Source organism: Rhincodon typus, chromosome 34 (genome assembly GCF_021869965.1).
Source record: "Rhincodon typus isolate 14 chromosome 34, sRhiTyp1.1, whole genome shotgun sequence".
Classification (NCBI taxonomy): Eukaryota; Metazoa; Chordata; class Chondrichthyes; order Orectolobiformes; family Rhincodontidae; genus Rhincodon; species Rhincodon typus.
The window spans coordinates 12,534,117-12,561,875 of record NC_063365.1 but is presented as its reverse complement, the minus strand read 5'-3'; the positions used below and the strand labels follow the sequence as shown (position 1 = coordinate 12,561,875).

General features: G+C 39.3%; 1 protein-coding gene across 4 annotated transcripts in view; it reads left to right on the top strand.

The window, feature by feature from the left end:
- The window catches only part of LOC109936756 (adenosine kinase), a 503,574-nt gene that overhangs the window by 93,082 nt on the left and 382,733 nt on the right, over positions 1-27,759 (top strand). For all 4 annotated transcript variants that reach the window (XM_048616272.1, XM_048616270.1, XM_048616269.1 and 1 more), the window contains exon 4: positions 23,407-23,485. In XM_048616272.1, coding sequence (XP_048472229.1) covers positions 23,407-23,485 — 79 coding nt within the window. The remainder of the gene's footprint in view (positions 1-23,406; positions 23,486-27,759) is intronic.

Below are 27,759 nucleotides of genomic sequence, written 5' to 3'. Positions count from 1 at the left end.
TGACTTCTAAAAATTCTCCAACTGTTGCTTCAAATCCCTCTGTGCCTTTGTCCCTTTGTCCCTCTGCCCTATTGCTGTAATCTCCTCCAGGGCCCCAAGTCCAAGTGTCTGCATTCAGCTAATTTCAGTCTCCTTTGGAAATCTGACATTAAACACGATTGATGCTGTGCCTTCTCATTTGCCAAGGCCCCATACTCTGGAATTCGCTCCATGCAGCTAACAACCTCACTTTTCTCCTTTAAGATATGGCTTAACAATGAACTTCCACAAGCCTTTGGTCAACTGGCTTGGTATCATTGTTTCCTAACAGTTCTGTGAAATACCTTGGGACACTTAATTACCTTAAAAGAGCTAAACAAATATAAGTTGTCATTCAGTTTGTCAAGATTAGCAAGAGAAACTAACTCCACAAGTTCGACTTTGGTATGTCTACGCTGAAACTGAGGTGGATCCTTTGTCTTGTTTCTTGCATCTTTTTTTTTCCAGCTCCAACATCATTCTTGAGCATATGCTATCTCTGGAGGCTGGCTGATCCAGTATTAAATTTTAGATCTTTATTTAAGTGTTAGGTTTCTGAACAACAAGCATAATCCTCAGCACCAAGCTCAACACAGAGGTCACACGTTTAGCACTTAATGCTTCTCTGACTTTCTAAGTAGGCTTTATGCAGTTGCTGCAGTTAGTAAATCAGTAGTGTGTTTTCTTCTTCTCAGGTCTTTTACTATGCACAAATACCTGCAGTGAAAGTTGATGTCTGATGTCTTAGACTCCATTTGTGTACAGTTGGAGTCTGAGAGTTGGCTGCCTTTAGTTCCATTGTGGCTAAGAACATGTCAAATGAATGATAGATGGAATCATTTGCTTCATTTGAAAGTCATCACCTCAACTCGGATCGTGCTGCCCTTTGAGAGAACACTGTCCTGTTTGAAGGAACGCTGAGTCAGTGTTTCACCTCTGATCTGTGAGCCTTAGTGTGGTGCTACATATACATTTTAAAGATCATTTATTGCTGTGAAGATAAATTAAAGTGAAAGATTGGTGTTGAATTGGAAGTTTGGGTAATTTTAACTCATTTAGAATGTTTGTCCAGTCATATACCAGGAACATTGGAAACGGACTTAACGTTTTAATTACACAAACAGCTCCTGTTTAACTCTGTGTGTATGTTTAAATAAATGCCAGATTAATTAGATGACATTGGTTGTACTGTCAGTTTTAAAAGATGATATTAAAAAAACCTTTAATTCAATTGGTCTCGTTACTTTATCCATTCTATAAATTAGGTGAATATTGAACACGTCCAATAGAACAATGTCTTAGAGAAAACACAGGTCAGTTGACAAGTGTGCTGTGATGTTTAGTTGTCTTGTTTTGTATGTCCTTGTGGAAAATAAGTTCATAGCAAGCATGTAGCTCTCCTTTTCAATGGCAAATTTTCATGATATTGAATTCTGTCAACTCGACTGCTAAGATTTGCAAAACGGAAAGTTTCAAATGTTTTGCTTAGCTCCTGTTTCCTACACGTGGCCATAGTTTGCAGTTATATAAAAATGCAAGTGCAACGCCTTTCTTTTAGTGCAGAGAATGGTTGTGCTAAGAACAGTCCAACATCAATTAGCATCAACCATTTGCCTTTACCATTCTAATGCACACAGTACTTCACAAGCTAGAAAAAAAACATTCAAAGACCAACCTGGTGAAGCAGAACTGATTTAGATCTGATAAAAGATCATTGATCTGAAATTCTAACTATTTTTTGACTGAAAATGCTGAGTGACCGCTGTATATTTACAGTGTGTTTTGGTTTTAATGCCTCTCCAATATTGCTTTGTTGGGAAAGTTGCAGTGAACACTTGGGTATTGTTGTCAATACATAATCATCATTGAATAATTGAAGTACTATACTTAGATTTACTGTAGGGTGGTAGGTAGCTTTTTTTTTGAGGACAGAATGCGTCTTCAAGTAATGAGAAATACTTCATAGTTTTCCATGGTCATATGGACATAATGTTTTGGCTCTTGCCAACATACAAAAATGCCTCATTTCTTTGTGCGATTCTAAGCAGCTTGGTAACTGAATTATAGTAAATAGTAAAACATGTTGAAAATATGTTGCACCCTTTGTTCATATTGACATAATGTAGTACTAAATAAAATTTGTCTTTCTTATGAAAACGTAAATTGAGCTAAAACCCGCTGGACCAACAAAAAACAGGGTTATTTCATTGAAAGAAGCTGTTGTGTATTTTTTTCATTCACTCATGAAATCTGGGTATTGCTGTCTGGATGGCCAGCATTTATTGCCCATCCCTAGTTGACTTTAATGTCTGCCCTTGACCTGCCACCTTGAACAACTACTGCCCATGTGCTGTAGGTAAACCTAGAATGCCACTGGGGAGAGAATTCCAAGAAAATGATTTAGTGACAGTGAAGGAATGGCAATATGTTTCCAAGTCAGAATGACGAATGGCTTGGAGGACAACTTGCAGGTGGTATTCCCATGTATCTGTTGTCCTTCTAGATGGAAGTAGTCATAGGTTTAGAAGGTGCTGTCTAAAGAGTCTTGGTGAATTTCAGTGCATATGTAGATGGTACATACTGCATCTGAGCGCTGGTGGTGGTCTGTCTCATCTTGTTCTCGCTTGCTGATTCTGCTCATCACCTATACGCTTATCCAGCTGTCAGCCCCCACCGTACTGCAATATTAGCATAAATATGACTTTTTTCCCAGCTGTTGTCAGATTTAAAGAAGGGTCACTGGACCCAAAATGTTAACTTGGTTAGAGACGAAAAAACTGTAGATGCTCAAATACAGGTAGACAAACAGGAGGCTGGAAGAACACAGCAAGCCAGGCAGCAACTGGAGGAAAGGAGCAGTCAACACTTGGGGTATTACCCTTCTTCCTGAATGGACTTGGATAGGAGTCAGATTTGCTCAGGAAGAAGGGTAATACCTGAAACATTAACTGCTTCTTTCCTCCAGATGCTGCCTGACTTGCTGTGTTCTTCCAGCCTCCTGTTGGTGTAACAAAATGTTAACTGTTTTCTCTCTGCAGTTGCTGCCAGACTCAATGAGTTTCTCCAGCAATTTGTGTTTCAGATCTCCAGCATCCGCAGTTCTTTTGTTTCATTTTGGTTACAGAGGAATTTGACTTTACTGGTACATCAATCACAAAAAGATTTAGCATGCAGGTAAATTGAGTAATTGGGAAGGCAAATACAATGTCAGCCTTTATACTAAAGGGCATGGAGCGTAAAGGTACGGATATCTTGCTGTAAACTGCACAGGGTTTGGATGATGTCATGCCTAATCTAATGTATGCATATTTGGTCTCTTTTATTTAAGGGGGCTTTACGGGCACAGAGGCAGTTCAGAAAAAGTTCACTTGGTTGATTCCTGAGATCAAAGTGGTAGTCTTCTGAGTGAAGATTGATCTGGTTGGGCCTATACTCATTGGACTTCTGAAAAATGAGTGATCATCTTCTTGAAACATAAGATGTTCTGAAGGGGCTTGATAGGGTGGGTGCTGAGAGAATGCCCCCTTCCCTGTGGGCGTTCTAAACTATGGAGCTCATTTTTTAGAGTGAGGTTTTCTTCGTTCAGGTGGAGATGAAGAATTTTAAATTTCTAAGGAAATTATTTTAAATTATTTTAAATTATTTAATCTTATTTCTCTACCTTGGGGAGCTTTGGAGACTGGGTCATTGTCCTCAAGGTCCTCATGGGTGTCTAGGCTTCTGAATGGTGGACAGGTGAGAAAATGGTGTTGAGGTCATAATCAGCCATGATCTTGTTTAATCAGCAGGTTGTCGGATCTAAATGCCCTTAACTACTACTTCTCATTATTTCTAATTAACCAGTTCAAAGAATTTGAAACTTGAACCCAGACCACCTGGCTCAGGGGTGGGGGCCATACCACTGCCTGATCGGACCCTTAAACTACGACTCCTAAAACAATGACTCTAAAACCTTGGTTTGAATGTGATCAGCTGTGACCTAGTTGAATGGCAGAGTGGTTCAAAAATCGAATGGCTGAGTCCTATTTCTGAAGTCCTGATATTGTGTAATTTCTCCAGATCTTCACCCTATGTCAGATTTTGCCTTTTGTTGTTTCCCCCTTTTCCTAACAGTTTTATTTGTTTAAAATCTGATACATTCCAAACTTTTTTCAGTTCAGAGAAGAGGTTAATGATCGAAATGTTCACTTTGTCTCTCCATACAAGCTGGCTGCTGATCTGATTATTTCCAGCAGTGTCTGCTTTCAGTGTTTGTCGTATGTACAGTTTTTGTCCAGTAGATGGTGTTTGTGCCTTGAGCATATTCATATGTAACTGAACTGTCACATGTTTGGCTGCACTAAAACTTTTAAAAGAAAAAAATCTATTAAACTAAATTGCCCCACACGCCTTAAAGGTGCAGGAAAGGTTTCTTCGTACATGAAGTTAAGTTTAAATGAATGTTCTTTAAAAATTATCCTTCCAGAATATCAATTCAGTCCCTTTCTGCGACTGCAGTGAGACTTATGTCATCATGGGAAGCATTTCAGTTTGTATCTCCTGATGTCTTTTGCGACATTTGGTTTTTACTCCTTTAACTGATTTCTTATTCTGCTATTTTAATGTATGAAATGTAGCTCGGGGTTTATTTTCAATGTTCTAGCTTGTTTTCTTTATTTCCTTACTTTCCCTATCTCATTTGTAATCTTTTATTTCTCACATGAAGACCTATTTCAACCCATCAACTCTTAATTATGATACCTGGAATCACACTTGCTCTTTTCTGCCGTATTTTTTTTTAGGACCTTGATCACTTAATGTTGCTGTGACCAGAGCCATCCGCAGAGTTCCATATGCGGTCTGAACAGGCGCTGTATAACTTTACCATGACTTAGCAATGTTTGAATTCCTAATAACACTACAGTGTAACTTTACATCCTACTTGCTTACTACATTTCCATCTCGATGTATTACACATGGCTGGTCACACCACCTCTTTCAACTGCGCAGAGCAATTTCTATCCCACGCATGAAATATATTTGTGCCATTTCTACCTTGCTTTGCTTGTAGTCTTAGAAAATTTCACTTTTGACTGATTCACCCATGAGTAACCTCTGTGGTTCCTGCAAAATCATGCAACCTTCTAATTGTTCCCTTCTACCTAATTTGATGCCATAAGTGCATTTAAATGGTTTGCATTGAAGTTATAATTCCAAGTTATTTAGGTGTGCCTGTAACAGAGGCCACAACACATCGAAAAAAGGGGAAACCCCTTCTGTCCCTTGTGAACTGTTGACACTCTCTCCCTCATTGCCCTCTGGCCTCAGCATCCTTACCTGCACCTGCTCATTTTCCCTCTAAGCTGTGCATGTTGTGGTTGAAATTGAACCTTCAGTTTCAGCCATCCGGAAGCATAGGGAAGAGTTGAAGGAAAGGAGCATTGTTATTTGAAGGAAGCATCTCATGGTATAAAAATTACATTGTACTATTGTTGGTTAGTTCAGTTGGCTGGATGGCTGGTTTGCAATGCAAAATAATGCCAACAGCGCGGGTTCAGTTCCTGCATTAGCTGACATTACCATAGAACTCGCCTTCTCGACCCCTATCCTTGCTTGAGATGTAGTGAGCCCTGGGTTAAATCACCACCAGTCATCTCCAATGAGAGAGCAGCCCAATGGCCAAGTAGGACTATGGCAACTTTACCTTCTGTGTATAAACGTGAAAATAGATTTAAATATTTGCAGTTTAAAACTTCCTGGTGAAAATTCTAAAGAGTGTGCTGGTGTGATTCATGGTAGAGAGAGGTCATTTGAGTCACATAACCAGTATGTTGTTGACTTTGGCTGTCGATGAGATGATCCAGGAAACTAGTTTCATGGTGTTTGGAGAGGTCTGGAGTGGTGACAGCTGATTGAAAACTTCTTACGCACCTGAAGTTGATAATCCTGAGTTAAGAAACTTAAGGGCAGAGTTCTAGAGTTTTTGGTCCAGATGGCTGAAGTTATGGCTGCTGTAAATGGGCAGAAAATCCAAAGGGATGCATACATAGGCTAGAGTTGCAAGAACACAATATTAGAGGGCTGAAGAAGGTCATGATGAAGGCTTGTGACATCAGTCTGCCTGCTGGCCCATTAATGTGCAAATGGGTGTCACATACAAAACCCACACTGCGGGAACATAGTTCCTTCCTGTTCATCTTCCTCTGGTTTTCATGGGTAGTTTGCAGTCCATGTGTATACTATCATTCATTCACAGCACCTTTGCAAGGCAATTGTGCAATAGAAAGCAAGTGTCCACCATCATCCCCATGATAATGAAATGTATCTTCTAGTCCTACATATTGGGTGGTTAGGCTGCAAAAAGAACCTTAGAGAGAATGAGAAAATGAAATGCTAAGGGAACTGTGCATCGGGATGAAGAAAACCACGAGCAGGGACATGCCACAACTCCTAAAACAAATCCAATGAATTGCAGGCAAAGTAAAGAATGTTACATGAAAATTCAGTAGTTTTCACTATAGAATTCAGTCAGATGGAAAACAAATCACAATTGAAAGACATAGCTTCAGTGCCAGTCTTCGAATGAAATTTGAAAGAAGGCAATAATAACATGGCTAGAACTTGAATAATGGGGAAAATTTTGGAAGGTCTCAAAGTGTTAACTGTAATAAGCAAGCATGGGAACAAGAGTATTGGTGTTTGAGAGTACTTAGTTCAGATGCATAACTTTGTCCTTTTTAAAAATAGAATAGAATCACAATAGTGTGGAAGCAGGCAGTTTGGCTCATCATCCACACTGACCCTCCGAAGAGCATCCACCCAAACCCACCTCCCTACCCAGTCCCCATAATCCTGTATTTCCTATGGCTAATCCATCTAGCCTGCACATCCCTGGACACTGAGCAATTTAGCATGGCCAGTTCACCTAACTGACACACTTTTGGACTGTAGGAGGAAAGTGGAGCACCTGGTGGAAACCCACGCAGACACAAGGAGAATATGCAAACTCCACACAGACAGTCACCCGAGGCTGGAATAGAACCCAGGTCCCTGGCGCTGTGAGGCAGCAGCCCTAACCACTGAACTACTGTGCTGCCCAAATGTGTTAAGCCTTGTATTAAGTCAAACGCGTGAGGACGAATCTGAAATAAAGCAGTGGGGCACAAGAGATGGCCCTTAAGTGAGCAGGTGGATTACAATTCAGGAGTAACCAGTGTTCATTCCTTCTCAGGCAGCCATCATGCAACCTTCATGGTGGCCCAGATTTCTGAGAGACTAGCACCACCTAATGCTGGCCTGCAACTTCTAAAGGTTCATGATGCTGATGCTGCCCACTTCCCCAAAGTAGTATCTGAAATGGCCTACATCAAAATTGTGGGAGAGGACAGGATGCTATTTTGGTTGTGAAATGGCACCAGTAGTGTCAAAAATACAGGTGTTATGGAATCTCATTCTAACAGTAAGATATAATTCTAATATTGGCAAAGAAAGTATTGTTTATGAGATTTAATGGTATGTTTGCAACTCTAAATCAAGTAATGTTAGCAACTTCATAAGAATGTAGATTAGAAGCTAAGTGATGCAGTTAGTCCTGACATTCTTCTCTTGGGAATACATGCTAATGCAATATTTATTTTATCAATTATGAATTTCAAAGGCAGAACCAATTAGCTGAATAAAATTTATGACTCATTACTACATTATTTGCCCCAGTTATGTTTAGTTGCTGGCTCAGTATGTTCTGATTCTCATTGTGCTAAAGTTACTTTGTTTGCACCTGTGTGGGTTTGCCCACTGGGTGCTACATTGGAACACTGCACAGAACATGAAATTTTTGTTCGAGCTGTGCTATGAATTCTTTTCATGAATTTATTCCCCATGTTACAACCACTGGAGCATAGTCATGATGGAATCATATTCATAGCCTGTATGTTTTCACTGAGAGTTCAATCCTTCTACAGAAAAACCCAACGATGTAAACTAGCACTGGCTATGGATATTTGCTGTTGTCACTGCTGGCAATTTTACAGGTGGTGAACAAAACCACTATGCCAAGTGGCATTCCATGCCTTTAGAGGCATGTATATTGCCTAATTTTTATTAATCTTTGTAATATGTTTGTGTTTCATACTTTAAATACAAGTTAATATTAGAAATTTTTCATTCAATTTCATTTTGTTCTCTCTGACTTTACAAAATTTGGGCTCTTATACATTTTTGTTTTCATAATTCCATCAACTTAGTATCTTTGATCAAAGTTCCAAATTCTATGTTTGTAAACTGCTTATAAGTGTTACAGTGCATCATTCCACAATATTGTGCGTTAAGTTGCTGACATCTGTGAAAATTACCTGAGATGAGGTGTTTGAGAACTGTGGAAAGTCCAGAGAATCTCAGGTTGGGAGACTGAGGGATTTAATAGAGGCATTCAAAATTATTTGGAGTTTTGATCAAGTACATTGGGAAAACTTGTTTAGACTGGCAGAAGAATCATTAACAGCAGAACACAGATGATTAATAGAAGCCTCAAGAGTTGTTATGCTCTGAAATGCATTGTCAGATAGTGGTAGAAGCAGATTCAGTAGCAACTGAAAAGTGGATTGCATATATAAAAGTAAAACACAGTGGATGCTGGTCATCGAAAACAAATACTAAAAATGCTGGAGAAACTCATTAGGCCTGACAGCCTCAGAGTCACAGCAACAGAGTTCGTGTTTTAAGTCTGGTATCACTCCTCTTCAAAACAGAGCTATGTTGCATTCGAACTGTGAACTGTTTCTCAGATGCTGCCAGACCTGATGAGTTTCTCCAGCATTTTCTGTTTGTTTTTGAAATGCGTATATACTTGACAAAGAGAATTTTGAAAACTTTTGGAATTTGAGCCGCAACTTGGGTGAATTAAGTGTCTCTTTTAAACATCCAGAACAGATATTTGAGTGGCTGCCTATTGTGCCGTAAGATTCAATGTCTTCGAGTACAGTTGGGAGCTTGTTGTCCATTCTTAATTAGTGAATCATGACCATAGAAAATTGACTAATACAGGACTTGCGAGAGACACTACTGCAAATTTTTTGTTCCTGTGGCACCTTTTTACTTTCACTGTATACTCAACAGCAAGTGGAGTACTGATGCTGATTTTTCGGGGAAATAGGAGTGCCAAATTTTCAGCGACAAGAAGCAAAGTTTATATGACATGTAATGCATTTTGTTACAAGTGTATTGGGTTTTTATTTAGGACTTCCAGTTATTTTCCAGTGCAACTGCACCTTGACACTTAAGTTAGCCTAGTGTGACCCAGATGTCAGTGAATAAAAGACAATCAAGCAGAATAGTGACATGCAGTGTATAATTGTAATTTACTCTTACCCTCTGAAATAACCCAGGAAGCCACACAGTTCCAAGGCATTTAGAGATTGCCAGTAAATGCTGGCTTGGCAGCGGCATCTATATCCCATGGAATGAATTATTTTGTAAAACTTCCTAAAGTTTGCATATGTGGATCAACATTACAAATAAATATGAAAAGCTGTGGTTCTAAAGTGCTTTGTAAAATAGGTAATGTTTTTGTGTACTCATGTACATTTCAGCCAAGCTCTTCATTTTAGCCAGTGATGGAGAACTCAGTGAAGCTGCTGTCAGCTGCCCTCAATAAATATTAGCTCCTGTCCTCTTCCCAAATACCACACACCACAGTACACAATAATTAGCCTATCTTCCATTTGCTCCCCCTCCCCAGATGCCTGTACCTGTGCGTATGAAATAGTTTGCCAGCCCAGTCTCTGGAACTTGTATAACTGGAACTGCAACAGATTTAAATTTGGAGGCTGCCACTTGTGTTCCTAGCTCAGCAGTATGACTTCCCAAGTTTGCCTGTGGTCAATCATTGAGTTACGCTTGCCTGCCTTTGTCTGTACCAAGTTGGCACACAAAACATCCTAAGCCCACTCAGCACTTGCTATTAAATATGTTTTAAGGATTAAGAGTACTTTGGGCTCAGCATCCTCCCTTGTTGTTTGGCTGGAAACAACTAGCAAGTCCAGGGGTGTCCTGCCAGAGTCTCCTTTGCACTGTTTCTGTTGTTTCCTTAGAGGCAGTGGAGTTTCTGTTCTGAAACAGTATATCTCCACAAGCCTACTTGGCCCACAATTTGGGAAACACATGCATTAGCTTTATTGTCATTCATACTCTGAGTACAATAAAATGTTTACAAGTTGCCAGAACCATCGTAGGTACAAACCTACCTAGGTACACATTCTTCAGTACAAGTTCGCAGGAAAATGAAATCAAAATTGAAGAAATAGGAAGTTGAGCATTGCAAGTGGTAGGAATAAATTAGAAAATAGAAATAAAAAGTTCAAAATAATGGTCCTTCCCAGTCCATGGTGGCACCTAATTGCCAGTCCGTGCTGGGCGTTGACTCCAAACTGCACTGGACTTCACTTGAGGTTCTCGAGGCCAGGAGACTGCTTCGGAATCACCTTAAAACCAGACATCCGTGGTGAGGCTGCCATGCTGAGCTGCTGAGAGACCACTGTGCCAGGCCGGGAGACTGTCATGCCAGGCCAAGAGTACATCTCATTGGGTCTGCGCTGAGGCCAGGAGTTAGAGGCAAGCAAGTACTTCCCTCATACCACTTAGTGGTTGAATAGACTGAATCAAGAAAATATAGTTGTTTGAAACTCTTAGGAAACCTTAGAAACATACAACAGGACAGTAGGGAAGTAGACTATTGAATGCATCAAATCGATGCTGCTCTTCAGAAAACAATCCAGTAACTACTTCCCTGCAACATTTTTCCTTCAAATATTTTTCTGTTTTTTAAGCCTTTTTGAGCCTGTATCCGCTACTATATTATGCTAATTGCTGTCCCTATCTACACTCATGGCTAAACTACCTGGATTGCCTTGGGTAGGTTTGCAGCCACCAATCCTCCTCCGTGATATTAGTTGATACAACTGATAGCAAGTGGAAAGAGATTACCAAATAAACTCTGGCAGAAGACAGCTCAAATTTGGTAAACAGTAAATGTTTTTCATACGGTGCTTATTATCAAGTTATATTACAAGCAAGATGTCTGATGATCTCTTGTGAGAAATCAGCTTAGCTTAAGCATGAGTACACGTAACTGTGAGCTATGTTGATTTAGCACATGAACACATGGAACATTGGTACAATACTAAACATACTGAACATCATACCTCTGGGCAAGACACTGATTTGCACCCCCCATGATCTATCTTTCATGTCCTAATGGGGAAGATTATCTGGTGATATCAGTTAACCTTTTCAATAACTAATTGCCTTGGATAGCATCCAGTACTCTGGGGCATTGGATATCCTAACCACTCATGGAAAACAGTTTTTCTTCACGTCCCTCTTGTTCTTTTGCTCACCTTGTGGATATCAACCCTGTACCATTGGAAAGAGTTTCACTTTATCAACGTATTGTAAATGCTTCACAACTTTAAATACCTTTGTTAAATCTCCATTTATTCTTTTCTGCTTGAGAAAGACATCTGCAGCTTCTGCAGTATTGAACACATTGCCTCATTTAGAACCAAACCAGTGTAGGTTTAACATGACTTCCTGACTCCTCTTCTCAATACCTAGATTTATAAAGCCCAGGATCTCGTATGCAAGCAGCCCCAGTCTCTTCTTACAACCTCCCTTCCCCACCCCCCCACAATCTCTTTCACTCCCTGTAGAATTAAATCTCTTAAAATTTACTTAAGTGTATGATTCATTGTCATCTTTTTAATGCATGTATGTTGTTTAAATTACATTGATCTTCTGTTGACCAATTCATTTAATTTGGTCGCTTGTCATTTATTCGTGGGTGTTTCATTGATAGCTTTTGGCATGCATAAAAATTTGCCTAGTTTAAAGATGTTGAGCAATTTGTCTTTGATTTAGAAAATATATCCAAGTGTCAGTGCAAGCAGGCTATGTTCTCTTTGCAGTAGATTACCCATAAGAGGAATGTAAAACAATTATAAATCTTGGAACTACTTCAGTGATTAATAAATTGTTCTTTTACTGTTGATCATTAAATGTGACACAATCAGCTGTTTTGATCAGTATCACCAATACAAAGACCCAGAACCTGAATCTCTCAAAAGAATATTCATGAGATGAAACGAGTCCATCAGAATATTCTGAATTCTGGTTAACACCCGTAGGAGTGTTATGGAAACTGCGGCTACTGCCGGACGGTAAATTATTGCATTGTCTTTAGCATTTCAGTGCTGTAAGATGGATGTTTTAAATCCCCCAACGACAATGCATTAGTTCATATTAAAAGTGACAAAATGCAAGGTTTTCATCAGGCATCTTACTGCCCATTTAAACATTTTTAAAAGCAGATGCTGAAAGAAATGGCTTCAGCTATTTTTTTTTGTACAGGTAATTTGATAGTTGATTAAAATATTAAATTTAACTTTTTCTTCGTCAAAGTAGTCCCAATTGCATCAGCTGGGTTTTGTATACTGACTACATAGTTATAGGATAAAATGTGCTCTAGAACTAGGATGTAATTCTGAAATCAAGTATTGGATTTTAAAGCTTTTGGAGATTTTTCACCAGAGGGCAGCAATGATGTGATGCTGAAAACCTCTACAATTTTGAGATTACGTATCCTGTTAACCCAGTGATCACCACCAATCTGCAGTGAATCAGAGCTGTGTCTTAACTTGCATAAATTGAAATAGTCAGTTTTTTTTTTCAGTTTTCATTTTGTTGAACATCTAATATTAATTATCTACCCACAGCTTATGCACTGTTTATGAACCTTGAAAGTATGTAGCTTCCTTGTTTAGACTCCTTCCAAGGTAATAATTGCCAATGTTTATTTGTAAATATCTTCTGAATTGCATTTGCCATAACGCTAACTTTGCATGCTACCATTTTAGTTTCAAACTTTTTCAAAACAATAGTCCCCAAAGTTTTTCCATCACTGGGGCTTGTCTCATCTTTTGCCTGGGTCAGCTGTATATTCATTAATTGAAATTAATTGGCATGATCAGTCAACACCATTACTTTTGTAATGTGCAACATCTAGGCCAATAGAAGTAAACTAGATGAGATCTAGAATCACCCTCCTCCTCACGCATTGACCATTTTTGTTTTACATTTGCTATTAAGATTGACATGCACTGGACAACATTCATTATCTGATTAGTTACAGAATGCATCAAAGGGGCGATTTGACTGCACCTACAATATTTTAAACTAAATTCTTTGTAGCTAATTTATCATTATGTTGGAATGACACTAGCAGAAAAGATTAGAAATGCCAACCTTTGTTTTTGTATCTATCCTTGTATGTTTTAATGTTTACGTCAATGGGAACATAAGACCATGGGAAAAGGAGTAGGCTGGTTCACCCCTTGAGTCTATTCTATCATAAATGAGACCAAGGCTGGTTTGTGATATAATTTTCTATACCTACCATTGCTCCACAGACTTGGATATTTGATTTTCATCAAATAGCCTCTTTACTGTCTAAATTCCAAGGAATGCAAGTCAAGTTTATTTAACCTGTCATTATAATTTAACCCTTGAACTCAGGACGTCATCTTTGTAAATGTACACTGTGATCCCTCCAATTTAAAGGTATTCTGTCTAAAATGTGGCACTAAGAAATGCTAACAGACACCAGATGGGGTGTTTAAACCTGACTTCCAGTCCTCACTGACTAGCCGACACTTGATTCCTTTCTGCACCGGTCTCTGATATTTTAATGATGTGTGTATCCAGGCACCCAAGTCTCTTTGCATTTCCACTGTTTCTAGCTTTGCAAAATTTACCAAGCACCTTATTCTTTCCATTTTAGGTCCAAGTTTGATGACTGCATGTTTACTAACTTTAAAATCCATTTGCCTCAATTTTTTCCAATCACTTGATCAAACAGTATCTCTTTGTAATGTTATGCTTCTGTTTGCTTAAATGCCTGTCTTATTAACATCAGCAATTCGCTGTGTGGCTCTACATCTCATCTAGGTTGTTAATACATATGATGAAAAACTGAGGCCACAGTACGGACACACGTAGTCTACCAATTACAGTTATCTGCCCACTGACCGTACTTTGTGTCCTGTCTCTCGGGCAAATGCCTAACCAGGTCAAGAATCTTTCCTTGATTCCACAAACTTGAAGTTTAACTAACAATCTCTTGAAAGGGTTTTATCAATGCTAGCTGGAAGTCCATATGGTTCTTGTCAATAGACATTTCCCTGGCCACTAATTCAAAGAATTTGATCCAGTTTAAGTAGGTTTGGAATAAGTTATGTAATCCATAGATGTGACTTGGGACTTGGGTATGTTATTATTGAATTAAGGTTTGTATTGTGGCTAAATGATCCTGCCTATAGACTCTTTTTGAAACTATGATGGATCTTGGTTACTGACCCCATATGTAGCATGAACGTAAATAGTTTTCTTCCAGTACTGAAATTTCTGCTCAAGAGATTTGTTGAACTGTACTTTAGTCTACAGGATTCTTGTTGATCCTAGTATCCTCTTTCCACATGACTGAAAAAGAAGACAACACGTGAACCAAATAGTCTGCAGTTGATAGCCATGTAGCTTCAGAGCATCAGAGCTCTGCGGATTCCATGTAATGATGTTACGGCAGGGTCACCTTTGGCAAGTGAACTGTTATTTGTGAATGTTTTGCCATCAGTTGTATTCAGAGATTTTCTAATGTTGGTGTTCCCTGTAAATGGACTGAATTAAAGAGGTTTTGTGGGTTGCTGTTGATTAGTTGTGTAATAGCCTCCACTTGAAGATCTTTTTGCACATGCTGCTGGCTGAATTTAACTGGATGTGCACAATTGCAGAACTTTTGCATACCTTCTGTGGACTGCAACTGAATAAATAGACTTGTCCTCCTAAAGAGACCCATTTTGTGATAGTAATTTTAGATTATAAGGGTAAATTACTCTTCAAGTGGAGCACAACTAAGCCACTGAATTAATTGTCCTTGACACACATTTTCAAGGTTACGTTCTGACATGGGTTGTGTTTGGATTCTTGCTTTACTATAGAGTGTATATGCATGTTAATTATTGAACACAAGTATTCAGGTAATAGGTTTAAAGTGTTGTTATATTACCTTTAGAGTTGCACCTTTTTCGTGCAATTATCTCTTTAAATAATAGTTTTCAAAACAGGAGGCCAAGATACGTAGAGGCTACTATAGCCTCCTTTCATTCGCGAAGTGTGGCTAGTCAGATGGATGGTAAATGGCCACAACATGCATTGATTTTGTGTGCCACAGAAAGATCCCATCTGAGGATCAATTAAAGTAATATTGTGGATTTTTCTGATGTTGTTTGTTTAACTTGCCTTAGCTTGTGGATGTCAGTTCAATGGGTTCTCTTATACCTAAACTTAAGTAAATGGCACTGTTGAAAAAAATAATAAAACTATTTTACAAATTTTAAGATCACAGTAATTGTCTTGAGTTAATTTGATAATGCTAAAGGTCAGCTTGACATGCTTTACACTATTTCTAATTTGGTAAAGATCAAATTAGTTAATATAGTAAATGAAGTTGTGGTGACATAATGGATTTCAACCACACGTGACAGTATACTGCTTTTTGTCTTCAGTTGGCACTTTTTCTTTTGTTCCTGAATCTATTTTACAGTATTCCATAATAGGGATACAATTTCCCCATGAAAGCTAACAAAATTTTCTCAATACTTGTTGTAATTAAAATGTTTCATGGAGTTCTTTTAAGAATGAAAACATCAGTGTATATGACATTTGAAATGTGCTGCAGCATAAGACAATAACTAATTAATTTAAAAATGAAGGGCCTTAGCTGACCACTAACACATGACTTTTTAAAAAGAATTTGTGTCTGTACTTTGTAATATACTCCAATCTAAGTAGGATAATTTCATAAAACTTAAAAACGTTTCAATATTCGAGTTTCTAATTTAAAAATCATATTCCTTTGATGACTGCAAAAGATTAAAATCTTGTTTTTTTGATTTTAATATTTTATATTTTTCTTTAAGTACATTTTAGCAAAAATGGTAATAGGGCAAAATGAGAAAGAGCACAAATCCAGTGCTCCAAGTTTAAATTTTCAATCATGTCCAGCTTCATAAGAGACCACCAGAAATATTCAAAGAACCACCCAAGAACTGTTTTCTTGCATGAAAATATTTTTTATAATCTTTAAATACTGTTATAACCATTACAATTGTATTGCTATAGTTATAGTCATACAGCATGGAAGCGGACTCTTCAGTCCAACCAATCCATGCCGACCATGTTCTCAAACTAAATTAGTCCCACCTGCCTGCATCTGACCCATGTCCCTTTAAAACATTTCTTATTCTTGTATGTATCTAATTGTCTTTTAAATGTTGTAACTTTACCTAAATCCACCAATTCGTCTTTTTGAAATCTTTCACCTCTCGCCTTTTAAAAACATGCTGCCTAGTCTTGAAATCTCCCACCTTAGGGAAAAGATACCTGCACTTATCTGTACCCATCATGATTTTATAAATTTACAATTTAATTTATTTTTATAAATCCCATGTGATCTAATTTTACTAATCAGTTTACCATCTGGAACTTTGCTTACTTGGACTTTAGCAAAGCCTTTGCCAATGTCTACTGCTCCTCCGTCATCAATTTTCTTGGTTACTTCCTCAAAAAACTCCAATTAGGTTTGTGAGACAAGATTCGATTCGCACAAAACCAATGCTGATTATCCCTAATCATTCCTTGCCTCTCCAAATGCATATAAATCCTATCTTTCAGAGTCACTTCTAACAAGCTACCCACCACCAAAGTCAGATTCTCAGGTCAATAGTTCCCAGGCTTCTCCTTGCATCCAATTAGTGTAATATTACTGTATTAAATTCAGTGGTGGCACGGAGGCTGTTGGTTAGCGTTGCTGCCTCAGTGCCAGAGAACCACATTCCATTCCAACCTTGGATGACTGTCTGTGTGCAGTCTGCACATTCTCTCCATATCAGCATGGGTTTATTCTTGCTGCTCCTGTTTCCTCCACAGTTCAAAGATGTGCAGGTTGGGTGGATTGGCCATGCTAAGTTGTCCACAGTGTCCAGAGATGTGCAGGCTAGGTGGATTAGCATGAGAAGTGCAGGGTTACAGGTTGGTCTGGGTGGGATGCTCTTCAGAGGGTCAGTGTGGACTTGATGGGCCAAATGCCCACTCTGTAGGGATTCTACTATGTTATTATAAACTTTAAATGTGTGTTCTAAAACTACTGTTAATTTCAAGATGTTTGTCACGTGAATTAGTAATTGAGTTAAGGAACTTGGAAGAGGGGAGAGCAGATGAATGTTTGAAGTATTCTTCCAAGTTCTATTGTTGCAAGTTGGACAGAAGCCTGATCCTGTGCTTTATCCCATGATTTCCACTAAAATCACAGTTGCTGAAGGAAAGACTCCCAGCAGAGCTTCGTGCTATGTGTTTATATTCCCTTCACATGAAAAAATTGTTCACCGTTCTGATGGTTTGGATTTAAATCTGGGTTTAAATTTAATACCAGGTAGAGCAAAGTACTTTGTTCCAATACTGGTACTCACTGCCCACATTTCCCCTCAAGTGCAAGCATGTCATGTGCATTCTACATAATTCAGAGGAGACCAAAGGCTATAGAATAATGCATCTTAAAAGGAGTACAATTTGATATACAGGGAACAATATGAGCAAAAATCCTGCTGTTCTTCTACAGCCAGTTACATTACCACTTCCATGTACAATATATCTGATTATCACAATTTCTTTACAATCTCCTATAAAATGATTAGAACTTAATCAAAGTATTCTTCCGGGCCACCTGTTCTTTAGAGTATGAAAAAAGACTATGTACTGCTGCGCTATCAGCAATAAACAACACCATTTTCATAAGGCTTTCTGTAGAGCAGTCAACAGGGAAGCATATCATTCTGGCCTCATGTTTCACAAGATAGATGTACCTGTCCGTTTATCAGACAAGTTATTTGAGTTTTGACATTGCGGAATTTGGTAGGATTTTGGTTATGCCACTGGGAATTGGTGAGAAGGTGAACATCATTTGACAAAACAAATCTAATTTGGAACGATCTTTAAGATTTGGTTAATATGCGGTTTCATTGCAAGCTGGTACAAACTCAAAAAATGTACTCAGTAGGCTGAAGTTACCCATCAAAATCTTGAGTGACCACTAAGCACTCAAACTTAAGACTTCTGTATTGTGAACTGGTCCAATCGGTATGGTGTTGGGAAATTTCCTCTTGCTTTTGTTGGCCTACCTCAAAAAAAACTTAAATTAAAATGAAGAATGTTTGCAGAATAGCGTACTGACAACTGGTGGGTGATTTTGTTGGTGGGTAATAAATTCAATTGTCAAACTCAAGATCAGGTTTATCCATTAGGATGTTGTCGCAGTCATGTCATAAAGATCAGAAGTGCCACTTACTGAGCTACTTTTTGCTGCAGATTTAATTTTCCATGACTTCTGGCATTTCTAAAGAGGGAAGCGTCCATGTACGTACAAAAATAGTTCAAACAATATTTTCTTGTCAGGAAACTCATCCGTTCCATGTCAGCAGTAATAGCTTCCTGAGTTATTTCTTTGCTCAGCTTCACTGGGCACAATATTTCAGGTTACAGGAAAGGCAGCGAGAATATTGGATCTTGGATGTTGATATATCTGAATAAAGTTTAGGAAACTGTGTCCAAAAGCAACTGATGTGTGGAGAAGTATTGCCAACTTGAAACAAACTGTATTAACATGACTGCTTTGTGATTTGTGATCTGTGACCTGGCCATTTTAGAAAAAAAATCAACTGACCAACTAGACCACAGTTATGAAGACCTCTAGAGCTGAATATTCCCTGCCAGTTACTGTCTGTGCAGGTAGTTTTTATTCCAAAAAAACCCAAGAATTGTGGGTGATACAAATCCGAAACATGAACAGAAATTGCTGGAAATAGTCAGCAGGTCTGGCTGCATCTATGGAGAGAAAGCAGTTCATATTTTGGGTTCAGTGACCTTTCTTCAGAACAGTTAACTCTGCTTTCTCTCCACAGATGCTGCCAGACCTGCTGACTATTTCCAGCAATTTTAGTTTTTGATGTTCATTTGCATTCCACACCAAATTGAAAATCAGAGTTTTTAATGCAAGAAAATGTGTCTACTGTGGACATGTGCAGGAAATTTAGTCAGATTAAACATAAAGTAGGTAGTGATAAAATTTGACTATTCTTATTTGTGTCTTCCTACCCTTCCCTTCCATCTTTCCACCCTCACCCCTTCACCTTCCCGACTCTGGCACCTATAACCCAGCATCCTTCCCTTCCTCCTATCCAGTTATTCACTGTATCATCCTTAACCCCCACCTTTTCCCTTTTCTATTTCCTCCTTATCTCTTCCTCAATGTTGCTTATTCGACTGTCCCCATGTCTTCTTCCACTTCGCTTATCCCATTCGTCCCATCAACTCAAATTTCCTTCCATGTTTTACTCTTCATCCCTAGCCCTCTTTCCTATTAGCTGTTTTTTTCTCCTTTTTGAATCAGAAAGTTACTCCGTGTAGAATATCCAAGTTGGAAGATAAGGAAAGAAGGGTCACAAATCTAACCAGTCAACACAAGTATCAGTTAAGATAAAACAGATTTGTTGAAGCTTCCAATTTCGATCAAGCATGAGGATTTACTAAATTGAATGGAGCGTGAATAAGAACTCTGATTTAGCTACTCAACGGTATGGCATGTTCAGCACCAAGTGTTCAAATTAACAAGAAAAAGTACTACTTTACACAGTACTGAATAGTACTGAAAAAAAAACTTGCATTTAATTCTGTGACCATCTCAGGTGTACATCTAAATGTTATTTAGAAAGTTGAGGTAAATGTGACATAAGTAAAAGTATAACTAGTGCAGGTGCAAAGGCCAAATGGCTGCTTCCTGAATATTTCTTCTGCACTGTAACAATTGTGTGATTAACTAATTTTGATTTATTTCATTAACACTGATTGTTTAGGAGGTGCTCCTCTGATGCTCCCTGGCCTGCTGTGTTCCTCCAGCTCCACACTTCGTTATCTCTGCATCTGCAGTTCTTGCTATCTCTGCTACATCATAGGAGGTTTTTTGTTTGCAGGATTTAAAGCAACAAATTATGCACATAAGATGCTCCACCTTCATGGGAGCCAGCTCACCACATTAAACTGCCCCAGCAATTCAGCTGCGAAGTATCTAGTATAATTGGATACTAACTGACACCTGCATGTATGGCTCACGATTTCACCTGTGGAACTGCATGCAACTACAAAGTGAGCAAACAGTTGGTTCTTTCAAAAAGATTTTCATTGTCTGGATCATTCTGGAATGGATATGCAGTATGGCCTTGTGGTATCGAGATTTATGGTTGTAAGCTGCATGCTCCGTGGCTTGACTTCAATGAAGGACCAACCTTTTGCATCATTTGCAAACTTGCAAGTCTGGCAGAGGAAGAGAGACTCCGGCCAATGTTGGAGCCTGTCTCATGACATCAACTCGTAGAGCTGTATAGCATGGAAACAGACCCTTCAGTCCAACTTGTCTATGCCGACCAGAAATCCTAAATTAATCTTGTCCTATTTGCCAGCATTTGGCCCATATTCCTCTAAACCCTTCCGATTCATAGACCCATCCAGATGCATTTTAAATGTTGTTATTGTACCAGCCTCCAGCACTTCCTCTGGCAGCTCATTCCATACATGCACTCTCCCCTCCCCACCCCGTGAAAAAGTTGCCCCCTTAGGTCTGTTTTAAAATCTTCCCATTTCACCTTAAACCTATGCCTTCTAATTTTGGACTCGCCCATCCCAGGGAATAGACCTTGGCTATTCACCCTATCTGTGCCCCTCATGATTTTATAAGCTTCTATAAGGTCATCCCTCAGCTTCTGAGACTCCAAAGAAAATAGCCCCAGTCTATTCAGCCTCGCCCTAATAGCTCAAACCCTCCAACCCTGGCAACATGCTTGTTAACCTTTTCTGAACCCTTTCAAGTTTCACAACATCTTTCCTATAGCAGGGCGACCAGAACTGAATGCAGTATTCCAAAAGTGGTCTAACCAATGTCCTGTACAGCCGCAACCTGACCTCTTAACTCCTATACTCAGTGCAGTGACAAAAGGCAAGCATACCAAACGCCGCCTTCACTATCATGTCTACCTGTAATTCTACTTCCAAGGGAAAGTGAACCTGCATTCCAAGGTGTCTTTGTTCAGCAACATGCCCCAGGACCTTACCATTAATTGTATAAGTCCTACCCTCATTTGCCTTTCCAAAATACAGCACCTCACATTTATCTAAATTGCCTATTTGCTCATCTGATCAAGGTCCTGTTGTACTCTGAAGTGACCTTCTTGGCTGTCCGCTGCACCACCAATTTTGGTGCTATCTGCAAACGTACTGACCATACCTCCTGTGTTCACATCCAAATCATTTATATAAATGACAAAAAAACAGTGGACCCAGCACTGACCCTTGTGGCGCATTGCTTGATTCAACCAAATTCAATTTCTCATTTCCCATTACTCAAAAGTTGTCTTACAGCTACCATGAAATTGCCTTCCTTCATTTTGCATTTACTAACCTCTCGTCACTTCACTGCAGTGAAGAGGAGGCAATGGTCAAGTGGTATTATCACTGGGCTGTTAATCCAGAAACCCAGGTAATGTTCTTGGATCGTGGATTCGAAATCTGTCATGTTAGAAGATGGAATTTGAATTCGGTACAAATCTAATCTAAAATCCAATGATGACCATTGTTGCATATTGGGGGGAAAAGACCCTCTGGTTCATAATGTCCTATGAGGAAAGAAACTGCCATCCTAATGTGTTCTGGCCTAAATGTAAGTCCAGACTTCAGCAATGTGGTTGATTCTTAACTGCCCTCTGGACAATTAGGGAGGGCAATAAACGCTGGTCTAGCGAGCAACGTCCTCATCCCATGAATGAATTTTTTTTAAAAACCGCAAAGGTAAGTGCCAACACCCCATGTAAAACCCCTTGTATTTTCCAGTAGTGCTTACCTTACACTGTACCTTTCTGTATTAGGGTGCTGATTCAGGGGTCCTTGTGCTCTGCTGGGATAGAGGTGCTGAAGCCATGTGTGGCAGCGTGAGGTATATTTTCGAAGTGTCCTCCAGATCCAGGATGTCAGCTGTCTGAATTTCCATGACAGCATTTTGGGCTACTGCAACGAAGAGCTTAGGAAAGCTCAAGTTAAATTAAAATAATACATGGTTGTCATGCCAGGTAACTTTAAAATATACCCAACATCACTTGTGTTTTTGGTGTTTTTTAGGCTAGAGGAAAGGAGAGAGGCGACCATCTTATGGTTCTGATTTCATATCTGACTCGCACTTTAATTCCATTAATTGGAGAGGTTAGAAGTAGTGTTTATTCTCTTCCACCTTGAATCGATCGCTAGCTTTGTATGAAGTGTTTTAGGTTGTTTAGTCTTTGTCAAGTTGCTTAATTATCATAAACTTTTGTTTCAGGCATAGTTGGTAAATGTAATGTGCCTTGTATGCTTGTCGATATCCCTTTTTGTTCATGCAGTCCTCCTTTCATCACCTCAAATGAAGTGCACTTTAGGATAATAAGACAAGCCACAAGAGAAATCGCAAAAGCGCACCTGCTAAGCAAAACATTTAATGTTTCTGACAGGGGTAAATCAAAAATTGTTTTCTTTTGAGTGTTGGCTGCATTAAACGTGATAGCTATGACATGGCAGCTTTGAACCAACCAGTTGTGGAATTTGTAAGCGCAGCCTTGTTCTGATGTTGTGTATTTAGGATTGGACAAAGCAGAAATCCCAGTCTGAGGAATTGCAACTAAAACGGTAGTTTTTATTAAAATGTACGTCTTTCCTGAGCTGCTTTGTTTCAAATAAATCGTCTCATCTGTTAATGGGACTTTTGCAATATTTTCCATATTTGTGGGATCATGAAGTAAAGCTATTTTGAGATTATGCAGTCTTTTTCCAAAACTTAATTTACTGAAGGCAAGAACTTGGCAGTGTTGTCACAACCAATTAAGTGTAGTTACTGTTAAGTAAATAAAGCAGAAAGTGTTTGAACAGCAAGATTACATAAATGTAACCAGTGCAGAACATATTATTGTTCTGTGTATGTTGGTATTCTTCATGTTTACTTGTCATCAAACTTTCACATGCATCCAAGTTTAAGATGATAATTTTGTCATGTATCTAACTTTCGAATGCATATGCAGGTATATATTTTATTCAAGATTATGAAATATTCTGGTGACAACTTGCTCAGTACCTAATGAGGGTGAATTTCCTGTATGTTACAAGCAAGTCTCAAGTCTTTACTTTTGCCTCCAAGCCTTTTAATCAAGCCTCTCATTCTTTTGGATTTTCTTGTAGGTTTGATGAACTTGTAAAGAGGTTCAAAGTGGAGTATCATGCTGGTGGCTCTACCCAGAATTCAGTCAAAGTGGCCCAGGTTTGTCTTTACTCAACAATACCTGAGATAATGACTGACTAAATTCTTTCCAATTCTTGTTTAATGGAAAAAATATATTGCTCATTTTTGAAGACAAATATGCAATAATTAATTTGCCACAACTCAAATTTGACTTTAGTGTTGTCGTAAGTGAGGTGAATGTACCATCTCAGAATTCACTTGTGTATAGCAATGTAGTTTTTTTTTTTGCAGGAAGAAGTGCTGTCACAGCACGATAAGCTTGAGTGAAATTTGTTGCTGTTCATTTCGCCTACTTGTATAGGTCAGAAGTGTAGCTATTCTGTTGAGTGGATATAGTCAGGTGTAGTATAAGGTTGTTAAATCCCAGAAATGCCCAAGTCCCATTCACTTGGCAGCGTGAGAAAATTCCATGGGGAATTCTTTTCATTTATTACTATTAATTTTGTTTTTAGTTATTGTATGTTTTACTGTGCTTGGAATGTGTTTAAACATTTCGTGTTTGCAATCCATCTTATTGAAAATTATCTTTCTCCAACTCACTGTTTCCAAATTGTGCGCATTCATATTCAGACTTCCTAGCAGGCCTGACTGGACAATATTTATGCAGATATTTATTCAGACCAGCAGTTCTGCCAATCCTGATCTGTAAAATTAAATTTGTAACATTGAAGGATAAATTCAGCAATTCTATGCTTTAAACAGTGAACTTAATGGAGCATGTTGTAGCCCCCTGCCATTTCTTCCCCAACCCCCAAGTCATTTGCCAGAACCTCCTTTGGCCATTTGCTGTAGACCCCCTCTTGGTCTCAGCTGTACCCCTGTGCGCTCCCGGTTGTCTGCCATAGCCAATTTTGGCCATGTGCTATAGCCTCTATCAAAGTTATTATGGGGATTGCAACATAATTTTGGAGGGCATATTTTTCTTCAAGTTCAGTTTAGGAAGAATGGACTTCAATAAGATATTATCTCAAAAATAATCCAGTTTGCACTGCTCAATCCTGTTCACTGTTGCCCTTTTTGAGATATTTTGCTCAAGTTCAGCAGGTAAGGCAATCTTCCATCCATTCAATTATTTACGCGTGACTATCCAAACTACGCATTGCCAATTGCTTCCTTTCCTTTAAAGAAGGAGGTATATATATCGCTTGCGGCGAAAAGGTTCAAGGGATATGGGGGAAGGTGGGAGTTGGTTATTGAGTTTGGTGATCAGCCATGATCATATTGAATGGTGGAGCAGGCTTGAGGGGTCAAATGGCCTTCTTTGTTTCTATGCTCATACTAGTGAGTGCAGCAGAAACAGTCAACTTGGCACAGAATGTAACCAAGGCTGATGCAAACTTAAGTTTGGAAAACTTATTATAAATAGAGAGCTCATAGATAACAAGCAAGATTCATAAAGCTAATAAACAAATGACAAACTGATCATATTTTACATAGATTCATAAATATTTAAGGTAAAATCAAACTAATAATCAAAACCTTGATCTAAATACTGTGTGCGAGTAATTGGAATTGACCTTCATGATCGGAAGAGCAAGCCGTATAATCTTGAGTGCACAAGCAGTTAAGGCCAGAGTTGGCAAAATTAGTTGGAAGCCAGAACTATAGGCTCTGCATCTGAGTGCACATATCATTCAGCAAAATGGATGAATTATCAACTCAGTCAAATTTTATTGCCTAATAGCCATATCAGAGCTGTAGTTACAAGGTTACTAAGGTTGGGATCTGAATATTCAAGGGTATTCGACATTCTGGAATAACTGGAAGATAGGAAAAGCTGATGTTAATTAAAGATAACATTAGCGTAATAGTGAGTATTTATCTTATTTCTAAACATGAAGATTTCAACCAGAATCTTATAGGGTTCTGAGTGATGTGGACTATGATAGGATGTGTGGCAGAATTGAACATGAAGTCTGAGGGCCATTTCAACATTGCGAACATCACTTTGCAACTTTTATGCTTTAAGGAAATGGAGCGGTGAGTTTTCTTATTGGGCAGTGCCGAGTTGCCAATTCAGGGGAATTATTGCTTAGTAAATGCGATAATTCTTCTGTATCTGCAAAGGTTCTGTTCCTGAGAACTCTGTGAGTGATGAAATTTGAGAGTGCAGAGCTTGTTGAAAATACAGGTTAAAAATAGTCAGAAATCATGGATATGTGATTTTTGTTGTTACTTATTTTTGGGGGTGGATAGGCAAATTCACAATTTGTGATTTTGTTGATAAAGGATTTACTGTACTGGTGTTGGCAATCTTCATAGTACCTCTCTGCACTTGTAGGCTGCTTACAAGGCACAGATTTGCATTGCTGTCACACCAGAAACTCTTGCAGGCTATAGCAGTGACACTGGCATTCCCGAACAGATGCCCAACTTCGAGACTGGCCCAGACTGTAACTTGGGGTGGCTCGTGTTCTCTGTTGGTACTTACTGCATACTCATAGCTTGCCTTGCTGTGGAATAGTCCCCTAAATTTTGTTTTCTGCCACATGTTGGTTCAGCCTGAGTATGCCACACTGATCCTGGCATGTTGTGCTCTGCATGATTGGAGCAAGCAATAAGGCAATGTGCTGGACGTTGTGCAGCAAGAGCAGTGTTCTTAGGAGGACTAGGACATGAGGTGGAGGATGGCCTAGTGTTATTATCGTTGGATTGTTAATCCAAAGACACAGGCACTGTTCTGGGGACCTGCGTTCGAAGCCAGCCATGGCACATGGTAGAATTTGAATTCAATTAATATCTGGAAAGATGACCATGGATCCATTGTCAATTGTCAGAGAAGCCCATCTGGTACACTCTTCCTTTAGGGAAGGAAACTGCCATCCTTACCTATGACTCCAGACCACAGCAATGGCCCTCAGGCCTATCCAGCAATGCCGTCATCCTGTGAATGAATTAAAAAAAACACCTACCCATGACTGAGCTCGGCTACATTGTGCACAAGACAGAGAAAATCTCTTTGACATCCCCTTCTTGTAATGAGAGCAGCAGACTGTGGACTGTAAAATATTCGTTGATTGTGATGCCAAAATCTGGTTTGCATTGTGGGGGCAAACTTCACCTTCCGTTGATTTTGTTTGTGTTTCCTTTTGATTTCTGTAAGTAGAAGCTCATGTTTGTATTTGTTTGCTTGCTTGTCTGTACCTGCAGTTCTCTCCCTGGACAGGGACATGCTGTGGGTCTACACTGTGCATTAGAAGCAGTTCAAATGGGATGTACCTACGGATAACTGCAGTGTCTGGCATGATGGTTACAATAGAGACTAGGGTGACAGAATGGGTTCTGTGTGCAGGGGCATGTCAGCCATGCTGTTTATGAACTGTGTGGCTTTGAGGCTGCTGTGTCATGATGTTGCCAGTGAAGGCCAGTACCAGATTGCCAACACTTGTCCAGGTCTACAGCAGCCTGTCAATGATAATGTGAACGTGAGGAATGGTAGTCTTTTGACAGATATGTACTGAGTGGTGAGATGGAGCAGAAATTGGATGTGAGAGCTGCCGTGGGATGGGGTAGGTAATTAATGCAGCAAGTTTGCTAAGATGCAGCAAGAAACCTTCCAAAAAACTGGAAACAACTCTCTGACTTAGTCAAATAAATACAAGATTCAGCCCATTGAATTGGTTTATGTGAAGCTAAGAATTCACTTGCGGAATTGATTTATCAGCCCACTAATAGTAGCTGCATAATCTCTGTCACCTTAAAGGACAAGAGTAGTAGAAGAAGATGCCAACACCTGCAAGTGTTCCGCTCTGAGCCTAACATTATCCTGACTCCAGTATCACGATTTTTTTCATTTTCGCTGGGTCAGAATTCAGAAAGTCCTTTCACAATAATACATGAGTCTCCCCATGTTCAAACTCCAATGGTTCAAGAGGACAGTTCACACCTTCTGAGCAGCAACTATGGATGGGCAATAAACACTGGCCGAGCTCATAATATCCACCTCCATGAACATTTTTTGTTTTAAAAATTAACCAAGGAATATAGGAAGAAGTAACACAGCAGGCCAAGCAGCATCATAGGAGCAGAGAGGCTGACGTTTCGGGCCTAGACCCTTCATCAGAAAAGGGGGAGGGGAAGGGGGTTTTGAAATAAATAGGGAGAGAGTGGGAGGCGGATAGAAGAGGGATAGAGGAGAGGATAGGTGGAGAGGAAACAAACAGGTCGAAGAGGCGGGGATGGGGCCAGGAAAGGTGAGTGTAGGTAGGGAGTTAGGAAGGGGATAGGTCAGTTCAGGGAGGACGGACAGGTCAAGGGGGCGGGATGAGGTTGGTCGGTAGGAGATGGAGGTG